General features: G+C 34.0%; 1 protein-coding gene and 2 pseudogenes across 2 annotated transcripts; 1 reads left to right on the top strand and 2 right to left on the bottom strand.

The window, feature by feature from the left end:
• Positions 1–910: 910 nt before the first annotated feature.
• Positions 911–3584, bottom strand: LOC145624263 (trimethyltridecatetraene synthase-like; annotated as a pseudogene). The gene is made up of 2 exons (XR_014110413.1): positions 2500–3584; positions 911–1518 (listed from the first exon to the last, which is right to left on the bottom strand). The product of XR_014110413.1 is annotated as a trimethyltridecatetraene synthase-like (transcript).
• A 3824-nt stretch (positions 3585–7408) lies between these two features.
• LOC145637764 (putative LRR receptor-like serine/threonine-protein kinase At3g47570 pseudogene) lies at positions 7409–9302 on the bottom strand (annotated as a pseudogene).
• An 822-nt stretch (positions 9303–10124) lies between these two features.
• On the top strand, positions 10125–10583 carry LOC145637748 (uncharacterized). The gene has a single exon (XM_081688839.1). The coding sequence runs from the start codon at positions 10125–10127 to the stop codon at positions 10581–10583; it is 459 nt and encodes a 152-aa protein (XP_081544965.1).
• The last annotated feature ends 2886 nt before the right edge of the window (positions 10584–13469 follow it).

The following is a 13469-nucleotide window of genomic DNA, read 5'->3' as shown; positions in this document are numbered from 1 at the left end:
GGGTGACACAGGAGATGTTTCATCATCCCCGGCCATATTATGAGTTTGGAAAAAAAAATTTAACCTGCTCTTGATACCATGCTTAAAAATAGAGAGAATTTGATAAATTGAATAAACTCAATAACTTGAATTACAATTATGATGGCCATGGCCAATAAATAATATATCGTTCCCAAACCTGATAGAATTAGGAAATAATCAAAGATATCAAAAAGATATTATGCTAGGCATAAAATATATACTAAGCATAAAATATGGAAACTAAATATATCCTAATAATTTCCCAAAATATATCCAAAATATATCCTCCAAAATATATCCTCCAATAAGCATAGATTAAATGGAAAGAATATCACATTGAACTTGCATGTTGCAAAAAGACTTGCGTGGACCTGGTCCACAATAATATTATTGTGGACCCGAGGTCTATACACACGCAACTGACATTATATTGAACATAATGACCATTATTTTTAACATAGTAACCTTATTTATAACATAGTAATCTTTATTAAAGCTATTACAACGTTTAATAATATTGTGAACTTGAAATAAGATGCTATTACCCTAATTTTAATATAGTGGCCTTTATTATTTATTGATCAATATATAAAATATTTCATTACAAAAATAACCACTTAGGCCTATACAAACCAAAATGATTTTTATTTCAACATAATGACCTTTTTTTTAATTATAGTGACCTTTTTTTTATTAATAAAACAACCATACTTTCTCTAATGTTAGTGGTCCACAATAAATTAGTGTGAACCAGGTCCATTTAAGAATTTTTATGCATGTTGTTGACTTGTCTTTTTACGAATAGAAGTTATAGAGTATATTTTATTATCTTATTCTCATTTTATACATAGTGAGCTGATTGGTTGATGACATGATCATCCAATTTAAAAATTAGAGATATTTGTTTTTAAACATTATGACACCACACACCAGGGTGTCAGGTCATTTTAGGTTTCATTACGGTATAAAATTTACTTCAAATGTTACTCAACACTAGCTATTTGGTAAGTTTATTAGAATCTTGTATTTAGTCCTGTGACTTTTAAGGCCAAGATTATACCCTGGGCACATCCTTCTCCCCGACCCAAAAGGCAACAACTCAAAATCTTGACCTTTGACATCTATATTCTTTCCGATAAATCTTTCAGGCAAAAATTCATCTGGTCTTTCATACAACTTAGGGTCTCTTTGTATGGTAAAAGTATTTACCAACACGACGGAACCCTGAGGGATATCATAGCCTTTTATCTTAACTTGCTCCCTTGCTAGGTGAGGTGCTAGGAAAGGTGCTACCGGGTGTAGTCTCAATGTTTCCTTTACTATTGCGCAAATATAAGGCAAATTTTGTATATCTTTCTCTTGAACCCATCTTTCCTTTCCTATTACGTGGTCCATCTCTTCTCTAGCCTTGGCAATGATGTCCGGCCTTCTTATGAGTTCAGAAATTGCCCACTCTACTGTTGTTATCGCACTCTCTGTACCTCCGGCTAGTAAATCCTGAAATTCAATTTTATGTAAAATTCTTATGTAATATAATGCATATGCTCACAAATGACAAATGGAGATCGGATTGATTAACAATAATTAAATTCAATGTATTTATAAGTCACTAAAACCATGTAATCAATTTCATAACAAATTTTCTTATATATTAACTGGATGTATGTGCAATTAAAATGAATATTACCCTAATGTTTATTTTACTAATCTAACTTACCTTATTACAGATTATATATATAGTTATTCATAGATATGTCTCACTACCTTAATAAATACCTGTACAACGGAGTATGTAATATTTTACGAGAAAGCCCCAGTTAATCTCTGGGATAAACAAAATTTGTTTATCACATGGCATTTTGGTAAATAAATGAACAACTTTATCTAGTCATCATTAATGTAGGACCCACTTTTATGGAAAAAAGTTGTTGATTTATTTACAAAATTGTCATGTGATAAACAAATTTTGTGAATCTCAGAGATTAACTTGTATTTACCCATATTTTACTTCATATATTTATGTATATATTTTTTGACAGGGAGTAGTTATACAAGTAAAATGAATCTTCGATAAGGCAACAAATACAACTCCCTTAGCTCCACTCCTTTTTGTTAATTCCAACTATCATTTTGCACATTAATTAATATATTCTGAACATATGTAACCATTAATATTTTCATGAATCATGCATTATACAAAAATACATAAATATTATTAAATTATGTTATAATTACAAATTTAAGCTAATTTTAAAATTTGCATGAATATGTTTTATCGTATCAATAATAATTTATAGATAAAGTATTTCACTCTTTAAAATGAACATTTAAATTGGGAGTAGCTAGATTGCCGGGCTTTAATAACATGGATGTCAAATTATCAATTGGGGTTGGTCGTATACTCATATTATGTCTATATCATTGATCTTTTTGTGGTTTATTTTCTCTAAGATATAACAAAGTAAGATTAGGACATACCTGAATGAATGCCTTGACTCCAGTTCTTTCAAGCTTAAGTTCATTATTAGGATCATCAGCAAGTTGTAATAATACATCCACCATATCTTTTGGAACCCATTTTTCCTTCTCAATCTCCCTTCTAGCGTTATGTTTATCCAATACATGTTCCAAAAACATGTCGAATTTCTTACCTAAAATCTTCATCCTCTTCACATAACCTTGTACATCCATGTACTTTAAACAAGGGATCCAATCTCCAAGATTCAATACCCCATTCAAAACGAACAATTCCTCAACCATTAACTTAAATTCCTTTAGTGTTACAATCGATTTTTCTTCGTTATTCTTTTGCAAGTACTTTTTTCCTAACACCATCCTACTAATCACGTTTAGGTTCAAAGTAAAGAGGTAATCTTTTAACCAAATGGATTCTCCATTCGTGTTAAATATGTCTCTTAAGAAGGAATTAAGTTCTTCTATGAGTATGTACTTGTATGATTCGAGCCTCTTGGAACTTAAAAGTTCCATCAAGCACATCTTTCGCGCTTGGCGCTAGTATGGACCATACTGAGACCATGTTATATCGGAATAGTTATATGCTGTATACTTTCCGGCAGCATTTCTAGGCCTTCCAGCAAAGATTTTATCATTTGTTTTTAGGATAATCTTTGCCATTTCTACGGATGAGCCCACTAACACCGGGACTGACCCAAATTTGAGCATCATTACATCTTAGTCAGTTCATGGATAGAACGATGGGGAAGTGACCCAATGAGATTGAAGTTCCCTATGATAGGCCATGGGTTTGGGCCGGGTGGTTGGTTAAGTTTAGGACGGCGAAGGTGGTTAGTTAGGAGTACTATGGTTATGGTCGCTAGCGATGCGAATGCATACGTTGCCCAAATTGGTAACTCCATTGTTGAGTGGTTAAATTATGGAGTAATGAAGGTATAAGCTATAATTTATTCCCAAATCAAGGTTATTTATAGTAAATGAGGCAGGAAGCCAAGAATAACTTAAATGATGCATAATGTGGTGATGAAGAGAGTGAGGAATAACTCAACTCGTTAGAGTTTTTCTCCATATTCCAGGAGATCCTGAGGTCGATTCTTACCCTATCCATTGTGGCTCTTTAAACACCAATAACGTAAAGTGGTGATGAACTTGCTATTTTGACCTCTTTAAACACCAATAACATAAAGTGGTGATAAACACCAATAACTATTTCCGACCCTTTTCCCTAAATTTTCTTTAGTTTTGCAATTTTGGTTTCAATAAATCTACACGAGTAAGTGTAGATACGTGTCTCCCTACGGTGGAGTGTCTTCCTATGGTGGAGTCGTTAGTTTTTGTTTGTTTAGTTGTTTGTTTATGTTTAGGGTTTGTTTATGGGTTAGAGTTTATCAAAAAGGTAGTCATCTTTTGCCCTATTGATAGTTCTTTGGTAAAGATTTGTTCAGGATCGCAACGGTTGTCAAGTTTTCAAATGCGTTCAAGCGAATCAGATGTAGATTCCAGCGATGTGTGCGAGAGATGTACCACAGTGCAAGATTTTTTTAACGATTGTAGCTTTGATTAAGGTTACTCTAATTTGATTCAATTTTATGTATTTGTTAATGTAGATTTCATTTGTATATGTCGGTTGGATTTTTATTAATGAATTGATTTGTTTTATATATATATATATATATATATATATATATATATATATATATATATATATATATATATATATATATATATATATATATATATATATATATATATATATATATATAAGGTGCACCACGTCCATACTTTTGAATATTTAGTGAAAATTTTTTGAACATTTGATAAAAAAAAAATTGAACAAGTGCAATGCACTACGCCTATACTTTTGAACATATAGTAAAAAAAATATGAACAGTCGCTAATTTTGAACATTTAGTAAGAAAATCTTAATATCGAAAATTTTGAACATTTAGTAAAAAAAAATCTAAACAATCGTAATGCACCACGCCTATACTTTTGAACAATTAGTAAAGAAATCTAAACAATCGCAAATTTTGAACATTTAGTAAAAAAAAATTTAAACAATCGCAAATTTTGAACATGTAATATATTAAAACAACACTACTTCCTCGTTCTTTTTTACTTGACCCGCTTTGACTTTTACATTATTCACCACCCCTTATTTGACCGTATTTTGTGAATAAAATTTAAGGAAAAATATATTTATGTTGGATTATTTTGAATTCATCTCAATAAGTACTATCATAATATATAACTTTTATATTTTTTAATTATGGAGAATTAAAGTTATTGACCGTATTTTTTAATTACGTTAAAATTTTTCATTGACAAACGTGATAAAAGAAACAGGTCAAGTAAAAAAGAACAGATGAAGTATATAATAAACATTAATATTTTTAAAGAAGTTTGTTAGGCTCATAATAATTCAATAGTTTTGTAATATAAATCTAATATTTATGCATATAAAATAAACATTTCTGTAAAAAAATATGAACTTATAAAATTGTATGTTTATGTTCAGTTTTGACTTTTTGTGACTTGTTTTATTTTTAACTAATTATATATTTTGTAAAGTGTTCAAATTTTTATACTAAAAGTTCAAAAGTATAAACGTGGTGTATCTATTTCTTGGTGAATCAGGTACACATAATCACAATTGAAAAGAATATCACATTGAACTTGTAATTGGTTGGATAGATTGTCTTTTTATGTATAGTCCATTTCAATATATCTTAATAGAGATAAATCGTTCTTTTGAAATGGCTACCCATCTATTGGTGGGTGTTTTTTTACGAATAGTACATAGTTTGATAGAGTAAAGTTTTGTCATTATCCCATTGAGCTGATTAGGAAATGACTAGATTATTCAAAAATACGGTAAAAAAAATCATACCACACCATCAAATCAATTTAGGTTATTGTTGATGTAATATTTTAAAGTACTGTATTTATTTATTTATTTATTTATTTTTAAGATTCTAGTATAATCGGTCATGAATTCTTGATCATTTAAGCGATAGTAGTCGCACACGCATCATGCAAGTTAAAAATTATATATGGCACATGTCACACGCTCCGATCTAAAGATTCTTATTTCTAAATTACCTAGTTTTTTCTGTTGAAGAAACAATAAAAAAAAAATAGTTAAATAAGGGAAATTTTGTCAAGAACTACCAATTACAGTGTGCGTTTTGAAAACAATTAACTATTAATTTTTTTTTTACCACAAAATTGTAAAAAGTTTAACTAACAATACCACTTTAACAATTCCGGATAGAATATGCCTTGACTGTCAATGACATCCCCGTACTTCAAAAGTTCACCTCCTAAAGTACCATTCTCCAAATCATAGCAACTTATATTCATTCTCCTCGCTCCACACAACCCAAACCCATCGCCCTATTGTGGAACCATGCACCCAGTGAACGGCTTGGTGCAATTCTGTAAAAATAATCCGTTTAGCCTGGTTAAAGGCTTAAAGCATAGTTTTTCCCTTGAAAAGAGGTTAAATTTCAGGAATCGGACGACTGCAATTTGTTGAATATAAAAGATAAGATCAAAGAAAAAGATAAAGAAGCAAAGGAAACCAATGAACATTGAATATTATTTGCTTAATTAAACTGAGATACATTCATTCCCTTAAATAGGCTAATGATAAACTACCAATGTTAAATATTAGAAACCAACTAGTCTACTACTAACCTAGTTACCCTCTAACTAATAAACATGAACGTATATATACCATATCAATACTTTGACTAAGTAAAAACCCTCTAAACATAAAACTAATTAATAATCTTACAATTAAGGAAACAACTACCCTCAACTTGGAAACACAACCCAACACACCCCCTTGTCTCCAAGTCACGTACAATTGCTAAGCTTCTACTACCATATTGGGACGACGGACTTCGACTTGAACTTGACACTCTTTAACAGTCTTGACACTCAAGATACCTCAACACCGATTTTCACAACACTAGACTTTAGAAGGATCTCCTATCTTCTTTGAATTTAATAAATTCTTGTTAGACGTTTTAAGTTGTGATGCACATCTCATCACCTACACATAATTTGTTGATGAACATTATCACCAACACAATATCCTCGGAGCGCTTCTCTTCACACAACCACACTATGACATTTTTTATTGATGCACTTCTCATCAATGTACTCGATCTTGTTGATGAATATTTTCACTAATATACCGGCTTCAATAGAGCACATTTATCCATTAACTCTCTTTGACATTGTCCTCCAATTGACCATGTCACCTTGTATCGTACCAAAAATCTTTGAAAACCGTCTCTGCGTTGACTACAACTTCCACACTTGTAAAGATTATGCGATCTTTACCTCAAACAATTTTTGCCCTCTTTCTCACAGAATTATTAAATTCCTTTTCATGGGCTGAAGGAGAACCCATCAACACACCACACTAACCATTACTTCCATGGTTAAACACAAAAAACACTCATTTTAACAAAATTTGCATGATAAACACTAATGAACAATGAAATACAACTAAAATTCTTGATGAAACTCACGCACAACACCTATTTTTTTTCTCACGACAAACACGATTGATATTTTTTTAATTCACTTACTCTGTCTCTTTTTCTTTTTCATCTCTCTTCCTTCCCGGATCTAATCTGAACCTCTGATACCATGTTGAATATAAAAGATATCCCCTTTGATCTTGTGGTGACTTTACTGAACATTTCACTCAATGATAGACCTTATGCACTTCATTTAATTTTTCTACCAAAAGTTCGCCTTCATTTCCTTCACTTGCGCTGCATCAGCGCCATCATTATCTATGAGCCTTGTGTCAATGATGTTTATCAATTAATTAGGCAATGTTGTTAATTAGCATAATTAATTATGCAAGTCTAAGCCTCCTTCAAACATCCTATCAATGGGATTTATGGAAGTCATCATCTCTAACAAGTAACAACGCAATGCCAAAGTTGTAAACGTCACCTTCCTTAGAAACCATGCTCCCCATAATTTGTCCAAAAATTAAAAGAGCTTATCAAATAAAGCAGAGAAAAGCTAGATAAAAACTACTTATAAAACAAAGAAAGTAAAAAGAAAATGAAGATTAAGCATATATAGATAGAGATAAGGATGTGTAAATAAGGATGTGCTATTATTTCAAATACAACCGTTATTTTAGATGGAAAAAAATATATTTATATACATCCTACATTAACTTTTAAGTAACTAAGTCAATAGCAAGTTTAACCGTCTATAAATATAGCATCTGACACTATTCAATACATATATTTGTTGATGATGTGTAACTCTTTAAGTAATTTATCCTTCGTCCCTTGTAGTTCGTTGATTGCATCTTTGACTGTTATTCGATATAGAGGTGACTCGACCGAACATTTTAATCCAACCTTAATGCTAGATTTTATGCACTTGATATAACATTCAATACTAGCTGCCAAATTTTCATCTTGATTCCTATTTCTTGCACCAATGCTATCATCATCTAGAAGTCGTAGATCAATTATCTTGGACAACTGGTCTGTTAATAATGCTGATTTTGCGTACTTATGAAGGTCTAAATCTTCCCCAAACATCCTATTAGTGGGAGTTTTTGCAGTCATCATCTCTAACAACACAATGTCGTAACTGTAAATGTCACCTTCCTCGGATACCATGCTTCCTAGGCCATATTCTGTCCAAAACAAGATATTTCCGAGGTGAGGAACTTGGCTATTGATAGGTAAAATATGATGATTCCCCAGTTTCTCATGGTTTCTCACATGTCATTTTCGTAAATAAACCAACAACTTTATTCAACTGTGGAGCCCACAATAATGAAAAAGTTGTTGATTTATTCACGAAAATGCCCCATGAGAAACAAATTTTGTTTCTCATCACCACAAGGAATTTCCCGTAAAATATACAAAAATAAATAATATTGTGGAGTTATTACCTGGAGCAACATATCCAACAGACCCTTTAACTGCAAGCGAACTACTATTATTTGCGTGCACATGTAAATGAAATCTTGCCAATCCAAAGTCTCCAACATGAGCAACCATATCATTGTCCAGCAAAATGTTGCTAGGTTTCAAGTCGCAATGAATTATAGGAATGTCGCAATTGTTGTGCAAATAATCAAGTGCACATGCTACATCAATTGCAATATTTACTCTTTGAATGAGGCTTAAGGTTCTCTCGTATTTACCAATGTGAATCCACTGTTGAAGATTACCATTTGGCATGAACTCATAAACCAACGCCTTGAAATCGTTACCTTGAAAGTCCATACTCGAGCAAGCAGTAACAATCTTAAGAAGATTCCTGTGGCGAGTAATTCTTAATGTTTCACACTCGACCATAAAGCTCTTGCTAGCTCCTTGTAGATCAAGGCTAATGATTTTAATAGCAACAACCATCATCATATTGTCTAGATCAAGAACTCCTTTATAAACAGAACCAAAATGGCCTACACCAACTAAATTTTCTGTCGAAAATCCATCTGTTGCTTTCAAAAGCATGTCATAAGAAACTTTCAAGAAGGGAGATTTTAAGTTCAACGATGATGATACTAAAGACAATTTATTACGTTTCCTCCAACAATGAACTACGAAGTATATCAATGACAATATAACACCTACCAAAGAAATTACCCCAATAATCAAGGTCGGAAGAAAAGGCAGTCCACCCTGGCTCTTAGAATGGTAGTTTTGGGTACTTGACAAAGCAAGGCTATGAAGCTGATCAGAATACCCTTTACCAATCTTGTAATTTCCAAAATTTGCTGCATATAAAAATGCAAAAGCTTCCATTCATTAGAGCCTATTTAAAACATAGTTATACTAACAATAGAAAATTTCAAGAGATTAGGAAGTTAATTATTCACAAGTAAAAAGTGTAATATTGATAAATTTACGAAGTATTTTACATCATGATATTCACTTATTTCACAGGTTAGTATTTTAGACTATAAAAAAAAATACAATAAATCAATAATAGAGAAGAAAACAATATACTGTATAAAAATTTACTATGTAAAGATAATAATGATCAATGACTTATCAGATTGAATAACCATATTTACGCTATATATGTTTAATTGACAGAACTTAAGTTGCTACAACAACAATAAAAACAAAAGGTTTAATTAACAAAAGGTTGCACAATTGTTGTAAGTTTTGTCAATTTGTTATTGATTTGTTATGTTGATAGGTTAGAGACACATGGGTTAGAATATTTGTCAAAAAGTGACCAAATCAAAAACCGTCTAATTTAATCATGATCAATTGGGTATTATTATTCATCATCATTTATATGACTCAAATAGTCAAATTCGAACACAACCTGACCTAAACTCAACCGAGGACCCGAGTGGAAGATATTAGACTATGTAAATACTTGTGTATTTTCTAGATGTGTATTCTCTAGGTTTACTCCCCTTCTCCCTTTGCATTTATTATTCTTATGTTCACACCCCTTAATCATAGCTTAGTGTTTTGTGTAATCTTTGTATTTAAACACCTTCCAATAATGGAATACTCAAGGGATTATTTCTTATATGGTATCAGGCTAGGTCTTTCTCCCTCTAACTTCTCTCCCCCCTTCTCTCTCTCTCTAGCCGTGTTTTGATCACCATGGGTGACTCACCCAAAGCTCCAAAAGCTTCCGCTTTCTACCCCGCTTTCACTGTAAACAACATCAAAAGTGTTATCCCCATTACCCTTCAAATGGATCGTGCCCAATACATTTCTTGGGTTGAACTTTTCAAAATTAACGCTCGAGCACACCAAGTTCTTGAACACATTCTTCCCTCCTCTGACCAAGAAGCTGTTGCCTCTTCTCTCGAGTCCACCAATCCCGATCTTTGGCGTCGCCTCGACGCAATTGTGCTCCAATGGATATATAGCACTATATCCAACGACTTGCTCAACACAATACTCGTCCCTGATTCAACTGCTGCGGCTGCGTGGGGAAGGTTGAAGGACGTTTTTCAAGATAATCAAACCAACAGGGCTGTCCAACTCGAAACCGAATTCTCACAAGTCGATTTGAACAATTTCTCCAATATGTCTGCCTATTGTCAACATATTTAGATGCTTGCGGATCAACTAGCCAATGTTGGGGCCAAAGTTTCCGATCACCACAATCCATCCAACTACAACTAAACAAAATAGTCTTGTACTCTTTTTCGGGACCGGTGTAGACAAGTTCAATTATGTCGTTTAAAATGCCAAAGTACTCTCCACCATCCTCACTTGAGACACACACCTCGTAATTCATCGTAGATTTATGTTTGCCATAGGACTGTGTGTGGAAATTAAAGCCACCGACAAATATCTGGTTCCAAGTTCGAACACGCTTGAAAGGCCTCATAGACAATGCTCGCAACACATCGGAACTTGGTTTTTGTTCTCTCACCTATAACCGTTACGAATACAAGCGTCACACTAATTGAAATGAAATATATTATATTATATTATCACAAATTAATCGAGATGCAATGTTCGAAAGGTATTATCACCTTGTGATGAAACCAATCAGGGAATTCACTTTCGCATTTCTCCATGACATCTTCTCGACGCAAATAAGTTCGAGTACTAAGAATGTAGTCCTCAAACTGCCTAATAGATTAATGACACATGGTTAATCATTGCAGCAATTATATTAAATTTAAGGGATTTTCAAAAGTTTATCGTAAACATATATACCTTTCGTATTCACCAAGAATGCCGGTATTTCTTAAAACGAACAAATGAGCACGTTCGAGTTCCTTGTCATCTAAATACCGAGTTTTACCCAAATTTGACACACGACCCTTATCCACCGTTAACAGCTCTGGGATTTCATCGTTGTCAGCCGGGGATTCCACATCAGCATTCACATTTCGACCTAGATCTCGTGTTTTTGTGTCAACTGAGGGCTGAAAGTAATTGGAGCAGAAGTTTGATATCTCTTCAGTGAGATAAGCGTTGCATATGGAACCTTCAACACGAGCCTTATTACCAATTTTTCGTTTCAGGTGATTAAGGAACCTGTAATTATGTTTATGTAGCCGTAGAAGTATAAGTAACGGAAATCAATGAAAGAGATGAAAGTAAGAGTTGAGAAAGGACTTTGTTTTTACCTTTCAAAAGGATACATCCACCGATATTGAACAGGTCCACATAACTTGCCCTCGTATGGCAAATGAATTGGTAAATGCTCCATGGAGTTGAAGAAAGATGGGGGGAAAACCTTCTCAAGCTTGCACAGGATCTCAGCTATGTTTTTTTCCAATCGCTCCATGTCGCTAACTGTAATTGTGTAGCAACATAAATTGCGAAAGAATTGGCTTATTTATGTAATTGCATTCCATATATGGGTAGGGAGCAATTCTCTCAAAGTAGTGGGCAACAACCTCTCCATGAACACGTGACAATCATGACTTTTCATTCCATGTAACTTACCTGATTTCATATCAACGCATCGGCTCAAATTGGAAGCGTAACCATCAGGAAACCGCAGCTGTTTGACCCACTCACACAAAACCTTTCTCTGAGTCTTGTCAAGAGCAAATGGATCCTTTGGCATGAATTCTTTTCCTCTATCATCCTCTTGAAGATGTAGCTGGGGCCGTTTACAGTATTTAGCAATGTCATTCCGAGCTGATGGGGTGTCACAAGATTGCTTTTTCACGTCCATTATAGTGTGAATCAACTGATCAAAAAAGTTTTTTTCAACGTGCATGACATCTAAGTTGTGACGAACAAGCAGATGTTTCCAATATGGAAGGTCCCATAGAGTGCTTTGCTTGAACCACCCTTTTTTTGCATTCTTGACACGTTTCAGTGCCTCGGGGCCATCTGTTGCTTTCGGGAGGTTTTTCACCCATTCCCAAAGTTCTTCTCCTGACATGATGTGAGGTGGTGAACCTTTTTCGACTTTGTTTTTACAAAATGCATTTTTACTATTTCGAAAAGGATGATTTGTTGGAAGGAATTGACGATGGCAGTCAAACCAAGAAACCTTACCACAATTTTCGAGCCAAAATGCTTTGCTTTTCTCCATGCAATATGGACAAGCCTTCTTACCGGCTGTGGTCCAACTAGATAACATACCATAAGCCGGGAAGTCACTAACGGTCCATAGGATGGCTGCTCGAAGATTGAAATTTTGTTTTCTCGAAATATCGTAAGTATTTGCCCCAACTTCCCACAACTGTTTCAACTCGTGTATGAGCGGCTGCATGTAAACATCCAAGTTGCCCTTAGGGTTTTTAGGACCAGGAACGAGTAACGAAAGAAACATGAACTGTCTTTTCATACACATTGACGGAGGCAAGTTATAAGGGGTCAAAATGACAGGCCAACATGAATACTGTCCCCCAAATTGACCATGTGGAGCAAATCCATCCGTACATAGGCCAAGTCGAACATTACGAGGTTCAGAGGCAAACTCAGGAAAGCAACTATATAGGTGTTTCCACGCTTCACTATCGCTAGGGTGTGCCATTGTGCCTTGAACTCGAGGATTTTTAGCATGCCATGTCATTTCCTCAGAAATGTTTTTAGTTGCAAAAAGCCTTTGCAACCTAGGTGTGATAGGGAAATAAAATAGAACATTCAAAGGCACTAAGCTACCTTTAGAAGTCTTCTTGTATCGGTCGCTGCCACACACCCTACATGTAGATAATTGAGCATCATCTTTCCAAAACAACATACATCCTTTCGGGCATGCATGAATCTTTTCATGGGGCAGCTCTAACCCCTTAACAATTTTCTTGACCTCATAGAATGTCTCGGCCATGTGGTTGTTGTTAGGAATCGCTTCATTAACCAAAGAAGCAAATCCATCAACACATCTGTGCGGCAAATTATACTCACACTTTAGGCTAGTGATTATAGAAGCCATCTCTAACACAGACAATGAACTCCCTTCGTACAACGGTTGTTCAGAAGCCCTTAACAAATCAAAAAATGGCTTGGCTTGTGCATTAGGCT

Source organism: Chenopodium album, chromosome 1, assembly GCF_948465745.1.
Source record: "Chenopodium album chromosome 1, dcCheAlbu1.1, whole genome shotgun sequence".
NCBI classification, from domain to species: Eukaryota; Viridiplantae; Streptophyta; class Magnoliopsida; order Caryophyllales; family Amaranthaceae; genus Chenopodium; species Chenopodium album.
Note: the sequence above shows the minus strand (reverse complement) of the source record. Positions and strands in the feature narration are given on the sequence as shown.